Source organism: Falco cherrug, chromosome 8 (genome assembly GCF_023634085.1).
Source record: "Falco cherrug isolate bFalChe1 chromosome 8, bFalChe1.pri, whole genome shotgun sequence".
Classification (NCBI taxonomy): Eukaryota; Metazoa; Chordata; class Aves; order Falconiformes; family Falconidae; genus Falco; species Falco cherrug.
The window spans coordinates 56,760,879-56,774,749 of NC_073704.1; the positions used below are offsets into that span (position 1 = coordinate 56,760,879).

The 13,871-nt window shown below is 43.6% G+C and overlaps 1 protein-coding gene across 1 annotated transcript in view; it reads right to left on the reverse strand.

Annotated features, from left to right (window-relative positions):
• ITK (IL2 inducible T cell kinase) overlaps positions 1–13,359 on the reverse strand; it is a 33,637-nt gene extending 20,278 nt beyond the window's left edge. Inside the window, exon 1 of the mRNA XM_005437004.4 lies at positions 13,138–13,359. Coding sequence (XP_005437061.1) covers positions 13,138–13,308 — 171 coding nt within the window. The 5' untranslated portion in view covers positions 13,309–13,359. The remainder of the gene's footprint in view (positions 1–13,137) is intronic.
• Positions 13,360–13,871: the final 512 nt, after the last annotated feature.

Consider the following 13,871-nt stretch of genomic DNA (forward strand, 5'->3'; position numbering starts at 1 on the left):
TTTTTCTTCCATGTTCTTTTATGAATAATAGAATGTTCTTTTAACCAAAAAGAACTCTTTTCATCAAACGTTCAATTTACTAACACCCCAGTTTCACACTGAAAAGCTATAAAAGAATAAATATTTTATTCAATTACTGAGAATTTCAGAACTATCCATTTTATCTAAAATGTAACTTTTTTACTGCGTCTATTTTCCAAGAAACAAAACACTTCTCTGTTTTTGTTCTGTCTGGGGTTTTAGCTAAGAAAAAAATAACAGGAAATTTTGAAATAAATAATACCTTCAAAAATATCCTGACCAGTTTTTGGTTTCTGGCAGCCTCTTCTGTGTTATTATTCATCATATACCAGATACCTAGATGTCCTTGTTTTGGCTTTTCTCCTCAGTAGCTGGTACAATGCTGTGTTTTGAATTTAGCATGAAAATAATATTGATAACACACTGATCTTTTTAGTTGTTGCTGGGTAATGTTTATACTAAGTCAAGGACTTTTCAATTTCTTCTTTTCTTTCTGCCAGCCAGAGGGATGGAGTGGCACAGGAGACTGGGAGGGGACACAGCCAGGACAGGTGACCCGAACTGGCCCAAGGGATATTCCACACCAGAGAACATGATGCTGAGTATAGGAACTGGGGGGTCTGGCTGGGCATCGCTCAGCAGGTAGTGCCCCACTGTGTTGTGCATCACTTGGCTTTTTTCACTTTTGGATTTTATACCTCTTCTCCCTCCGATTACAATGATTATTATTGATTATCATAATGTAATATTTTAATTATTAAATTCTTCTTATCTCAACTGATGAGTTCTACCTTTTTCCCAAAACTCTTCCCCATCCCTTTGGGAGGCAGGGGGAGTGAGCAAGCAGCTGCGTGGTACTCAGTTGATGGCTGGGGTTAAACCACGCCACTAGATAACAGTACGGGCAGTTAGGAAAGGGTAAGAAAAGAACAGATATTCAAGCATCCTAGCTACCTCGGCATACTCGATTTCCCCCTGAATCTTTGCCCCATAGCTCCTTGGCAAGTGGCACTGAGCTTCTGCAGGAGCAGGATGAGAGGGATGCGGGCACGTGGCGGATGGGAGCTGAGCTGAGGCTTGGTATCTGGTGCAGGCTTCGGAGAGATTCACTACAAATGCATTTGCTCTTCGGAGGCAAACTGGTTTCCTGTTTTGATTCATTTTCAGTAGGAATTAAACACTAGCTGTCTCCCAGCCCAGCTTTGTGACAAGGTGGCGGAAATGGGTGAGATTTAAGAACTCCAACAACACTGCAAAAGCTTCTGTTTTTCAAACACAGGCAACTGTCAAGGGGAGAGAGCGTGAACTTTGGTGACCGAGCTGTACTTGCCACAGGTTATCAGAGATACAGTAAGACTTCAGCAACACTCGCCCTCCCTTGGACCCCCAGCGCAACCCTTTGAGTCCTTCACCCTCCAGATCCTCTTGCCCCTTGCTCCCTATGTCACCATGACCCTGCAGCTCTGCCCTGCTGGCAGTGGTTGTCCCCACTGCTGTGCCAACTCTCCCTGCTGCTCCCTTGCTCCTTTCATTACTAAATATAGCCTAAAACAGGGAAGCAGCTGATGCCACTGGAGATGGGGTGAAGTTTGCCACAGTGTACTGTCAAGCAGCCCCAAAACTGAGAGACCCCAGGGCTCCTCAGACCTCATTCTTGCACAAACGGGCTGGGTATTTTGCCTTTGTATACTTGGACTTGAGGACAAAGAGGGAAATGACTACTGTGTGGTCTCACATTGCTTTTGCTGGACTTTGCTGTTGTATTGGGTTTTTGTATTTGCATTTGCTTGCAGTTTAACCAGTGCCTCTGGGTTTGCTCCCAGGAATGTCTCCTGTCGACAACATCTCCTATGTAGCTCTATGGGGTGGAGTGGGATTTTTCATATCAGTAAACCCAAGGCCATAAAGCACCCCGAAATGTAAATACCAATTAACTATCAAGAGTATTCCCAAGCGTTAAAAGCCTTACTGCACCCTATTTTCACCATCTATTTTCTTTCATTCCTGTCAATTCACTTCTTCTTCCAGCTTTGTCTCTTCTCCACAACATCCTCTATCATTTGTTCTGCCCCTGGGACTTCTACCCTTTTGATGAGACGTAAAGCCATTTATTTCCTATAAAACCCTTCAATTTTGCTAGAATTGAACCCTCCTTCATCTTACTCCTTTGAAGTCCCAGGGCTTAACCACATGTACTTCTCCTCTGAGGCTTTAGGAAGCGATGCTGTGCCAGTCACGCTATGCTTTTTCACTGCAGACTAGTTTTAGTTGATACCTTTCTGGATTCTACTGAAAGACAGGGTCCAGCCTCCCCAAGGAGCTTTCTGCAGTCACCTTTCAGCTCTCATCACCTACTGTGCTCTTTTTAATCACACAATTTGGCAACGGAACCTCCTCATAATCTCATGTTGCAGTGCAATGTCAGGGTGCATCTCACAGCCATTGCAGTGCCGCAGATCCTCAGCAGATGGGACTTGGTTGATAGAAAACAATTACAGTCCTCTAGCAGCACAAACAACTGGAATTACCACTCACAAACCCGGCATTACCCAGAAACTGGGCTGGAAACTAAACATATCCCTGCTTTTGTGATGCTTGACTGCACTTTAATCCAACAAAAGCAACTGGGCCATTTGGAAGGGAGTGGAGAGGAAAAGCCTCTTAAAAATGGTCTCCAAAAAACCTCGGAGACTTGTTCCTAAAAGGGCGAGACAAAACTTGCTGACAGATCTTCATTTGTTTTCAGTCTGCCTGGAGTATAATTAAGTAGATGTTTTAGCTGGTCGGTCAGAAAAAACAGCAGTGGTCTTACTGTGAAATGTGTGTAGAAAGATAACCGAGGCACACCGCCGCCTCACGAGAAGTACAGTGTGCTGCAGATTGTCTGTCCTGCTCGATTCCTTTTGGTCCGTTACTTGCAATATGGCAATTCTGGGAAGGAGAGCTAACAGCTCTGAACGCCTTCATCTTTGGTATTTCACATCCTCTTGCCAGACAGCTCCAGCAGCTCTTTCACTGATTAATCCTTTAGTTTGTATCTACTGCATAAACTCGATGACCCCAGTGGTCCCTATTTGCCTTAGATACTAGGACAGCTGGCTATGGGACAATTGACATAGCCCTGCTCTGCAACACAAGAAGGTATCTCCCTGTGCTTGCTTGGGGAACGAGCCACCTGGCATCTGTCGGGTGCTAAGACTCACCACCAACACTGCTACTCAGCCACACCGTGACAGCTTGGCCACCCACCAAAACGAATCGCTATTGCCCAGCGCACGGTCTGTACCAGGGGAAGGAGCGGGGATGTGGAGCCCACGGCCAGAGAGCAGCGAGCTGGCAGCGGCCGCTGCAGGTGACACAGACCTGCGCCGTGAGCACGCTTCCCGACCACGACTCTGTACCCTCCGGCTTCACGAATGTCGTAAGATCTTGCAAGATACGGGGCTGTGCAGTCTGAGAAATGTGCCACTTTCTGGCTAACACTTTGCTGTTGCTATTTGCGAAGCCCATTCATCAAATGCGCTGCAGCAAACGTTTAGGCTGAAGCTCCCTTGGTGGATGCTTAAAGGTTTTGCTGAACCCCACTGTATTTACCAAAGGGCCCCAGCAAAAAAACAGCCACCAGTGCTGGAAGCGGAGGGAAGGGAGGGAGGCCAAAAGCCAGGGAGAGGTAAGGCAGGGGTGGGCAGAGCATTATCTCAAGGAGCATGGGAGGAGAGAGCAGGCAGCATTTTCTGGCAGGCAGAAAGGCAACATGCCACGTCTCATAAAGCAGCTTTGTCCAGAAGTTGTGTAAGGACTTGTACCTTGTTTCTTTTGTGCTGGTGAGGGGAAAACCAAGCAATTAAGACTCACGTGGTTCCAAACTCCTCGGTAGCGATCACCACCAAGGGCTCTCCAGGCTGCAGCCGGGCTTGCTTTGCCCCTTGTCACTGGGTGTTTGCATCCTTTGCGATGCTGGCTACTCCTCCCAGCCCAGCTAGGCGCCTCGCAGCAGGATGGAGTATGGTCCCCTCTGTATCCCTGCTGTGTGCCCCCTTGGATATGGGGTCCTTCCTCCTGCCATGAGATCTGCCCATGAGCCCGTGTTTGCCCGCTGCACCTCAGTTGCAGCTGGACGTTTTCCCTGACCTGAATTTATAGCTGTGGTGGAGTAAGGTAGGAAATTCCAGTCCTCTCTGAGCTCACTGACAAAAACATTTCTGTCAACAAAAGCATTTAATGATCTTCTCTGTAGCATCAGTTTTTTGTAAGAACCTGAGCCAAACTTCGTTCCCTGTTTTCACTTATTGTCTTGACTAGAAGGAACCATCCTTAACTGGTGGTAAAGTAAATGAGGGGACTTAGCCTCAGCCCCTGGCATGACCTGCTTGTCCTGTGCCACTTGCTCCCTGTCCCTCTGCTCCGGCTGGGCTCAGTGTGCAGCCTGGACAGAGGCAGAAGCTGATTTTGGTGTTTCTTACTCTGTGGGCTTCAGGTGGTGAAACCAAGCCAGGGTTTTGTTGGGTTTTTTTTCCCCAATGCTATATACAGTCCCTCAGGAACAGGCAGGGGGAAAAAAATGCAAAAAAAGCAAAAGCTTTGACTTGTGCACGCCGCTAGGATAAAGTGCATGTAATTGTGAAAAGAGGCTTGAATGCACATTGAAGTATTTTTGGAGAGGCAGTGAGAGACTGCTGTGCTGGTGGGAGCAGTGCCTTCAACATCTGCTGCAGGTACTGGCCTTAAGAGGACTAACGTGGCTCTGCAGAGGGCTTATACTAGCACGGTGAATGCTCTCCAGGCCCCGTCCACAACTCTTGCTAATGACTCAGTGACTGCACACAGTAACAACAACTTAGCATTAACAACAATATGACTTAACCATCTCATTACTCCCATCTGTAGCTTTTTCCTGCTGGTTTCTAAACCGTGGGACACGTGCACCATGGTGAGATCGAGAGGTCAAAACAGGCTCAGGAGGGGGCATGAGCTGGTTTCATGGAGCAGAGGCAATGCAGCTGCCCTGGGGCAGTGCTTGAATGCAGGTAGAACTTCACGTGTGCCTTTTCTGTGGCTTTTTTTTTTGTGAAAATCAATTCCTATTCTAAAATATGGTAATACAGTCCTTGGCTTCCATCTGTGTTGATGTCCTTTGGCTGCACTTCCATATAGGAAAGTGGATTTACTGAACTTTGCTGTATTTACTGAATTTACTGAAGTGCTGTAAATTCAACCTGGGATCTTCACACTTTTTTCCCCTTTCATTTATGTTATCACCTGTCACGAAGACTATGGAGTCTAAGCTGTACCGTCAGCCGTGCCTCTGCAACCCCACTGCTTTTAGGACCAGGAACACCTGCAGTGTTGATACACAGGCAGCAACAGGACAGGGGGGGAAAAAAATACAAAAATAAATGCAGAAATCCTTTCCACTCAGCTGATTAGGGCTAAGAGTGAACAGAAGTGAAAACAGAGAGGGCTCTTGTGTTCCCAGAGCCCGCAGCTGTAGCTGAATGCCCACAGGGGGATGTCTTAAGTAACAAAGTGACAATTTTATGATGCTGCTATTAAGAGCACAGTAACCAATTTTAAATATTCTCCCAGCTCTGAACAGCAAAGGGACATGGTGACAGCTGGGAATCGGCATGGGCTGCTCCCGGCTCAGCGCACGTTCTCTGGTAGCACCTGAGAGCAATGAGCTCAGGCTGGCGTAAGATGATAAAACCCCAACAAATCCCATCGTAAAAATGCTGTCTTCACGATAGTTTAGGCTGATTTCATAGTGATTGAAAAAGTTATTTAAAGCTGAAGAGTCTCTCACAGAGCTGCCTCTGAGCTTCAGAAGTCTAAATAAGGTCTAAGTTTGTATGGTCACATCCTCCAAGATATTCCCTATCAGCTTTCAGGAGAACATTTGAGGTTATTTTTGTAGTTTTACTCTAAACAGCATGTACTGACCACTCCTGGAGACAGGCCACTTGGCTCATGGACTGCTGACGTGATCTACGAGCACACCTTTATACTCTCATGTGCTTAAATTAAGCTCTAGGAACAATGAAGGTATATATGTCCATTGCTTGCTCTGATTTCTCTCCACGTAACTCCATTAGAAAATATTTACCATCACCATACAGTGTCTCTGCTCGAGCTATTAAACCATCATTTTATGGACAACACGGCTTCAAGGCAAGAGACGTAATGACAGGTCTAACCACTGGTAGGAAATAAGTGGGTCCATGAGCAGAGCACTCCAACGGACCTGCCGGACCCTCTGCAGACAGATCAATGCCACCATGAAGCAAAACCGTTGTGCAAGGTGTAACACCTGCCAGCGGCAGAGAGTTCAACTGGCTTGAACTTCATCTTTTTCAATCGGTGACATGTTGCTGCCTTTCAGGTATGATTTTCTTCAGGGCTTGCTGAGCTTCTGAAGTAATCAGAAAAGGAATTTCTTGATCTGCTGAGCTGCCCAAATTCTGCTTATGCCTACGGTGTTGCAGAATCTCCAGTTTATTTGCTACTGAGTATGGGTCTCTCATAGCCATGTGTTGGTGCTGAGATGGCAATGAAGAACACCACAGAAAATAGTAACTAGGAGCTTATGAGGTATCACTGGGCTTATTTTTCGTGGTAATTCTCCTGCTAAAGTATTTTTCCACTGACCAAAAGACTTGAGCTTGAACTTGAACCTCCTTGAACACTGCGTTGATACAATTACTTTCTATCTCTTATCATATCCCTTATCTATACACTGTGGTATGTGCTGTTTTTATTATTAATAGTTAGGATATTAAGAACTGTTGATTGCTGGATTCACAGAAACTTTGCCTGAATACTAGCATCATCCAGTATTTGGGGAGTTTTCTCATTGGGAACACTGATAGTTTGAGGTTTTATGAGACATAAAACAATCTAAAATTTCGAAAAATTAAATTAAAAACCTGAACTGAGCAATTTGACTCTTAAAGGAAAGTTGTAAAGGATTTTGCATTTCCTACCAATACTAAGTGCTCTCAAGGAAAATTGGAAAGAGGTGATAATTGATAATATTAGGATTTTCTGTAGTACTCTGACTGTTATGTTATATTTTAATACCTCTAAATACCTTGTTATATCTGATATTTAAATCTTTAAATGTGGCTGCTTGGCTTACATGCCTATCATGACTATTTTGTCCTCCTGCTTCAATTAAGAAAATTAATAAATTTGTTTTACAGCTATTTTCACGAAGGTGTTTCAGAGGTGGGCACCCCCTTGATGCAGAGTGCATTGAATTGTGTTAGATGAGCCCGACCTCAGACATTGCACACTTAGCCAAGAGCTCCTGCAGGCATTGCAACAACATCAGTGGCAATGTTGATTGCAATATAAAGCAAAGGCAGTCACTGGAAACAAAGATGGCCAGAGTAGAAAAGTCTAATAAAAGCTAACCGTTAGGGAATCTTGATTTTATTGCAGTATATTCACGTTCAGAGAAATTCCTTCCTTCTTAAAGATATAAATGAAAACACGGGTTGAAGATTCTGCCGCGTCCTTAGTGTTCTCTGACAGAAGAAAGATTTGTGCTTTGTAACTTAGAGAAAATGGAATTATCTGACATTTGTTGGGAAGACATTGCTCAAAGTAATTGTAAAACATTCTTGAAAGATTAAAGAACAATAAACAGGCAAAAAGTAGGAGTAGAACTGGGTATGCACAGAAAGTGCAAAAATTAAATAATTATAATCAAATCCTGGAAGATAAAGTTTGTTATTCCAACAAAAAGAAGCTACTTTTATTACCAGACTCTGCCACACATTTGTAGAGTTAGAAAGGCCACAGACACCAGACACAGAACTGCCAACATTTTGCTTCAAGCAATCTTGCCTAGGCAATATCACCACCCTGAATCATGCCGCAGGTCGTGAATGGGAATTGCAAGAGACGGGAACTTTGTAAATATCCACAAAAACATTTGATAAGATGCAGCGGAACGGGTTGCCCAAAGATGTGAAATCTCTGTCCTTGGATTTCAAGCAGTGGCGAGTCAATGCTACCGCTGACTTGTTCTAGTGTTGGCGATAGTCCTGCTCCAAGCGTTGACCTAATGCTGGCCCCGTGCACGAAGCCCGACTAAACTGAATTTAGAAGTGCCACCCAACCAAGTATTACCATGATTATGAGATTTCCCAATAGAAATGAGGCTCATTGTGGCAAACAACATGAACTTAATCCTCTCTCAACTCAAATAATACAATTCAGAGTATTAAAAATATCCATTTTAAATTCACAGAGGTGTCCTAAAGGATTCATTAGGCACAGGCTTGTACATTGTCTCCACCTTATTTAAGGTTGTATTTATTTCATTATATAAAAATTCATTGAAACAGCTGCGATGTAGACAGATGTCAAGCCTGACTTCTTTGTGGGTGATATGAGTATTATTAATAAATTAGTTGGAGATATGCATCAGAAGACAGATGGTATTGCAAATTCTGGCAAGCAAACAGAACTTGTTAATAAATACACGACAAGTCATGAAGAATGATGTATCTACTCAGATATGCATTTGGAAGGCAGTCTTTAAAACCATAATTAAATTCACTTTAGATGAGGATTATAGCTTCATGACTGTTAAGGTCTTCAGAATACCCAAAGCAACGAGAAATGGTATGAATAGTCACTCTAATTAATAGGAACATCAAAATGGAGATTTTTAGAAGAAAAGTTTTAGTCTGTTTACATTAGAGTCCTGGGTGGGTGGTGGGGGGTGGGTGGGGGTTGGAGTTGGGGGGAAGTCCTTGCAGGGCAGGATGGACAAGTTGGATTCTGTGTAGAATAATCAAGGTAAAATGGACTGCCGGCTCGGGGGAGCAAAACGCTGCTTTTGTTACTGTGGGTAGCTGGACCGATGCAAGTAACTCGGTGTGCAAATAATGCAACAGAAGCAGCTGAAGCATTTTTAGGATGCTGATAAAAGGCTTTTCAGCCAACTTACTTCTTCCTTTGTCCTCCTGGAACAAGAGACTGAAAGCAAATTTCAACACATGCTAAAGTGCCATCTTTATATCTGAATAGCAAAGATCTGAATGAAAGAGCCCAAGACAAGGCTGCCTCATGCTATGTGACCTCCTAAGCATCTGACCAGTGTAGGAAGAACAGCGCTGATGTCAATGAAAAGGGAACCCAGGCCCTTTCTGTGTGCGCCTTTCACTGCTGCCTTTAAAAGCTGGATTAGTAATAGCCCATGAGTGCATGAAGATACAAAATTTAAAAATATTCATGTGCCTGAACTTCCCAGGTGTTAGGTGCACATCTCGCCATCCTGAAACACTTCTCAGAATGCCTGTATAGGACAAGATGCCTATTTTTGAAGAGGGAAAACGGTAGTGTAGGGACATGGAGCACTTTGTAGTTGACACAGACAGACTCAAGAAGTCCCTGCAGGTCTGAGCTATGCCAAGACGAGCAGCTCTGATGCAGAGATCATGTAATTAGTGTGGTACCAGCCCAGAAGACAGTGGCCTATTCACTAAGCATGGCATCAGCCTTAGACATCTGTGACACTTTTAGACTACAGCTAATTGAAATACGGGGAGAGATGCTAGTTTCTGGCTGTCCCTGCCCAGGTAGGAATGTGACATAATGAAGACTATGCAAGAACATCTACTTAGTGTCCGAAATATTACCTCTCTTCCCTCTGCTGCCTGCTAACCTGAAGCATTTGCCGAACACCATAAGCCGTTAGGTGAATGGGATATAGGTGAAGGATGATGTGAACAGGTGAATGGGATGAAGTCACCAGTTTAAGTGTTTTTGCTAAGACATTTGAAACTCTGTCCTAGACACCTCTCCAAAGGGGTTCACTTGCCTGCTTCTTTCACAGTACTGCAAGTGTACGGGGACTCTGAAAGTAACACATGGTGCCTGCATTATTGGTTATTCTCGTGAGGATCAAACGCATTGAAATAGTTAAAATGATCACTCCCATGTGCTTGTTTACTCCCATGTACAGTAGCTACAAAATCAGCCCCTGGAAGTGAAGAATTTTTGCCCATGGTATTGATTTGCATGTTATAATAAATGCATTTCTGATGTACTTTAGTAGAGACGGGGGCTGAATACATGTGCCTGGTATCAGGGCTTTGCTTTATGTCAAGACAGCCCTGCATTGTGCACTACATAATGAATTCCAGAAAACACAGCTTCTTATTGTTCTCAGTTATTGGGGGCTCATTCTCCTAATGAGATATGTAAATATCGTCCATTAACATTAACGGCGATTGTGTGGTTGGCTCCTGAGAAGAACAGTGCTTTCTCTCTAGCTATGGCTGTCATGATGAAAATGCCATTACGGTTATTGCAAAAATTTCCCTTTATGGTGTTGGTTGTCTTGACAGTTTTTAGTGACATTTACAGAATTATCCCTGTGCCCCTTTGACCTGGTTATTTCCTTATTTTGGACTGCTACAATAAACTCTTCAACATCTTTTTATATTCATGATCTCAAAATGCAGAGAAAGGGACTGGGTGCTAAACCCTGTCAAATACAGGCAAAACATGTAAACCCGGGCTTAACAGGTAAGCGTATGCTTTACTTTAAGCCACCCAACTGAAAACGGGGGTTTCTCAAACTGTTAAGCAGTTTGCTAGTTGTTTTGCCTGACTTTGTGCTCAGGCTGTTGTTACTGACTGTTGTTGTGACTGACTGGGGAGCGGGGAGGTGGGTGCTGTATGGTGTTGAACTCTGCGTACAGAAAGCCACTGGGCAGACTGGTGAGGGGTTCTTAAAGAAACTCATTGAAAACTTGTAGCAAACATCCATAGAGATCTCCCTTGACAAATACATACGTTAAAAGCCCAGACAGTTGATGGCCCCACCTATATGGTGCCACACGCATGCCTGAGGATGCTCCCCATGACTGCAGCCAGCTGGCAGAGAGCAGTGATGTCCCTACCACTCTGCTCTAAACCTCCAGAGCAGGGGGACAATCTGCAAACTGCCTGCTGGCAGTGGTGACAGCCGGTGCTAACCCCTGCCAGCCCCCCACGGATGATCTAAGAGGGTCCCTGTGGAGCAGAGGCAAACCTGTGCCAGGGCTGTGCTACAGAATGAGCACTGCAGACCATCGGTTTCGACGCCTGTGTATGCTCCCTGCTCCTGGTTCACTCATGGGGATGGGCATAGCCCATGTCTTGGACCCATACTGTAATTTTCCCTTCATTAGCTGTGAACTCAATTGCCAGGGGTTCACTCCATTCCCAGCACAAAAGAAGATGGTGCCTACATGGGTTGCCCAAAGCTTTCCTCTCCAGGACAGCAACGACCTGAGCACGTGAAGGTCTCACCAGGATGGACTCATCTTGGGGAAGATTACTGAAGAGCCGGAGGATCAGTTCTGGGAGTATTTCACAGGACAAACTCTTTTCTCTCAATTTTGTGCCAAGTTCTGCTCATGTAACCACCTGATTTTGACAGTTTGTGTCAGAAAATAATCAGAGTTTCATGGAAAATCAGCCCTGTAATTATGGATATACCCACCATCCCTCAAATGTGTATAAGGGCCTAAAGCTACATGCGTGTTTACATGTACATGTCTACACATATATAATATGTGCAATGTTTAGAACACATAATATAGAACATGAAGTAGATAATATACCAAACCCTCATCTTGTGTAATTGACCTTTAGGAAGACTAGAGAAGAAAGTTTCCAGAGACATTCACATAGTGTATGAAATCTATGCCCCACTGAAAGTCACCAAGTCAGATTTTCCAAACTATTTCAGTGTCTAAAGATGCTGACAGACACCTACTGCAATTCCGCAAAAGTCTCTGGACAAAGTGTATGTTGAATTCATCTCAAGTTCACCAAGACTCGGGAAGCACCAAAGAAAATTAGTTATGAAGATTTTTCTAAATATATACAGCAGAATCACCTAGGTGCTTTTGAAAATTTAACCCAGTATAATTAAGTGGAATAGTTATAATGGAATTTAAAATCTTAAAATAATGGCATTTAGAAGGTAGTTTGGAGAGCAGACAAATAGTCTCAAACCAAATATGGACATAGTATGTAGCAATAAATACTATCCTATTTAAACATGGCAGTAAGAGAAACATGGACTATAAAATAAAAGCAAGAAAAACATTTATTTGGCCGTATTTCAGAGAAATAACTTGCAAGTAAAAATGAATATTAACCCTTAAAGCTGGTATCCAACCTCAAGCAGGTTATGATAAAATACAAGGGCACATCATACTTTGCTTTTTTTGTTGGGTTCAATTTTAACTTAATTTTCTGCAACTGAGCAAGATCAGATGGTCTGAAGTTGCTGGTGCTGGAGAGCAAAGCAGCACGATCCCCAGCTCTGCTCTGCCACAGTAACAGTGCCTAAACGTAATGGATTAGCAGCATGTTCAGTGACTGTTGGAAAACAAGCAATATTATTTACAACTGTAATGAGGCTCAGCAAACATCCAGCTAAGTAGAAGAAGGAAATAATTCTCACTTCACTAGAACACTCAGCACAATGGGGCGCACAGATTGTCTTCTAATTTTCTTCATATTTAGCAAATCAGGGAAATGCAAGCTTGGGGAAACAATGTCTAGTCTGAGCATGGATCTCATCATCGCATCCCTTCTGAAGCTAACTCCAAAGACTAGACATGTTACACATGGCAGATGAATTTATTTTAAAATGCAGGACTGGTCTCCTACCAGCCATCAGGCTGCTGCCCAGAAGAAAAGAATGAGAGGGTGAGATCTGTGGATGATTTTTTTCACAGATGTCATTAGGTTACACTCGTGATCTTTGCAATACGCCACTCCAGGTCACCCCCGTACCCGTGTGAACCACCGGGCACAGGCTCACACAACTGTTACACACACCGGTTATAGCAGCTACATTCCTACAACAAAACTAGACCCTTTCAATAAATTGCAAAGGAGTCTTATTCCTCCATGCGCACCAGAAGCCCACTGATCAGAAGCTCTCAATGACCCATTTGACCACTTTGCAATTATCAATGAATGGTGCTGTAGCAAGGACCGGAAAAGTCAAGTTAATAAAATTCAACCAAGATCATCCTTCCTTCCATTAGCATCCTTCCCTCCACTACTCTATTATGAGAAAGAAAATGGCTGACGTACCCCATGGCGATGTTCATAGTAAGCCAGCTTGGATTTGGTTAAGACAAAGAAGCGCACTTTAAAGTTGGAGGGTGAAGTTCTTCTCTTCTGCTGGGATTTTTTGATCAGCAGTTCCTCCAGGAGTACACAGTTATTCATGGCTGAGCCAAGAACGGTTGCCTCCCAGGACATGGGATGCCTGTCCTACGCGCTGAGTGCCCATCCAAGAAAGAAACAGAAGAAGGAAGGCAGTTAATCAAAAAAAAAAAAAAAAGTGTTCACAAGGCAGCGTAGGTGCTTTGAGCTTTATCTTCCCATCTACAGCAAAGCTTCCTTTCTGTCAAACCATAACCACATCCTCTCTGAAGTCAGAAAATGAACAGTACATGTTGAAATATACGCTAAGGTAAATGTTGTGGAAAAAATAACACTTGGGGGACATTCAGTAGATGTGAGTCAATGATTAAGGATTAATTAAAGGGGTGTGGCATAATTAAGCATCTGTCTCCTATCTGCCTATCTAGTAAATGCAGTTATAAATACATGCACTGAACATGGATGTATAGGATGAGTGTCTCTTCTGTCCTCTTAGAAGTAGGTTATGCATCCATATTTTTTTTTTTAAGGAATGGTGTCTTCCCATCTAGAGTATTTAACAGTGACTGTGAGTCTCAGAGATTTCATACAACTTCTGTTGAGGAAGTTTCCCACATAACATGAAAGTTTGTGCTATGTAAGCAAAGACCATTATAGCC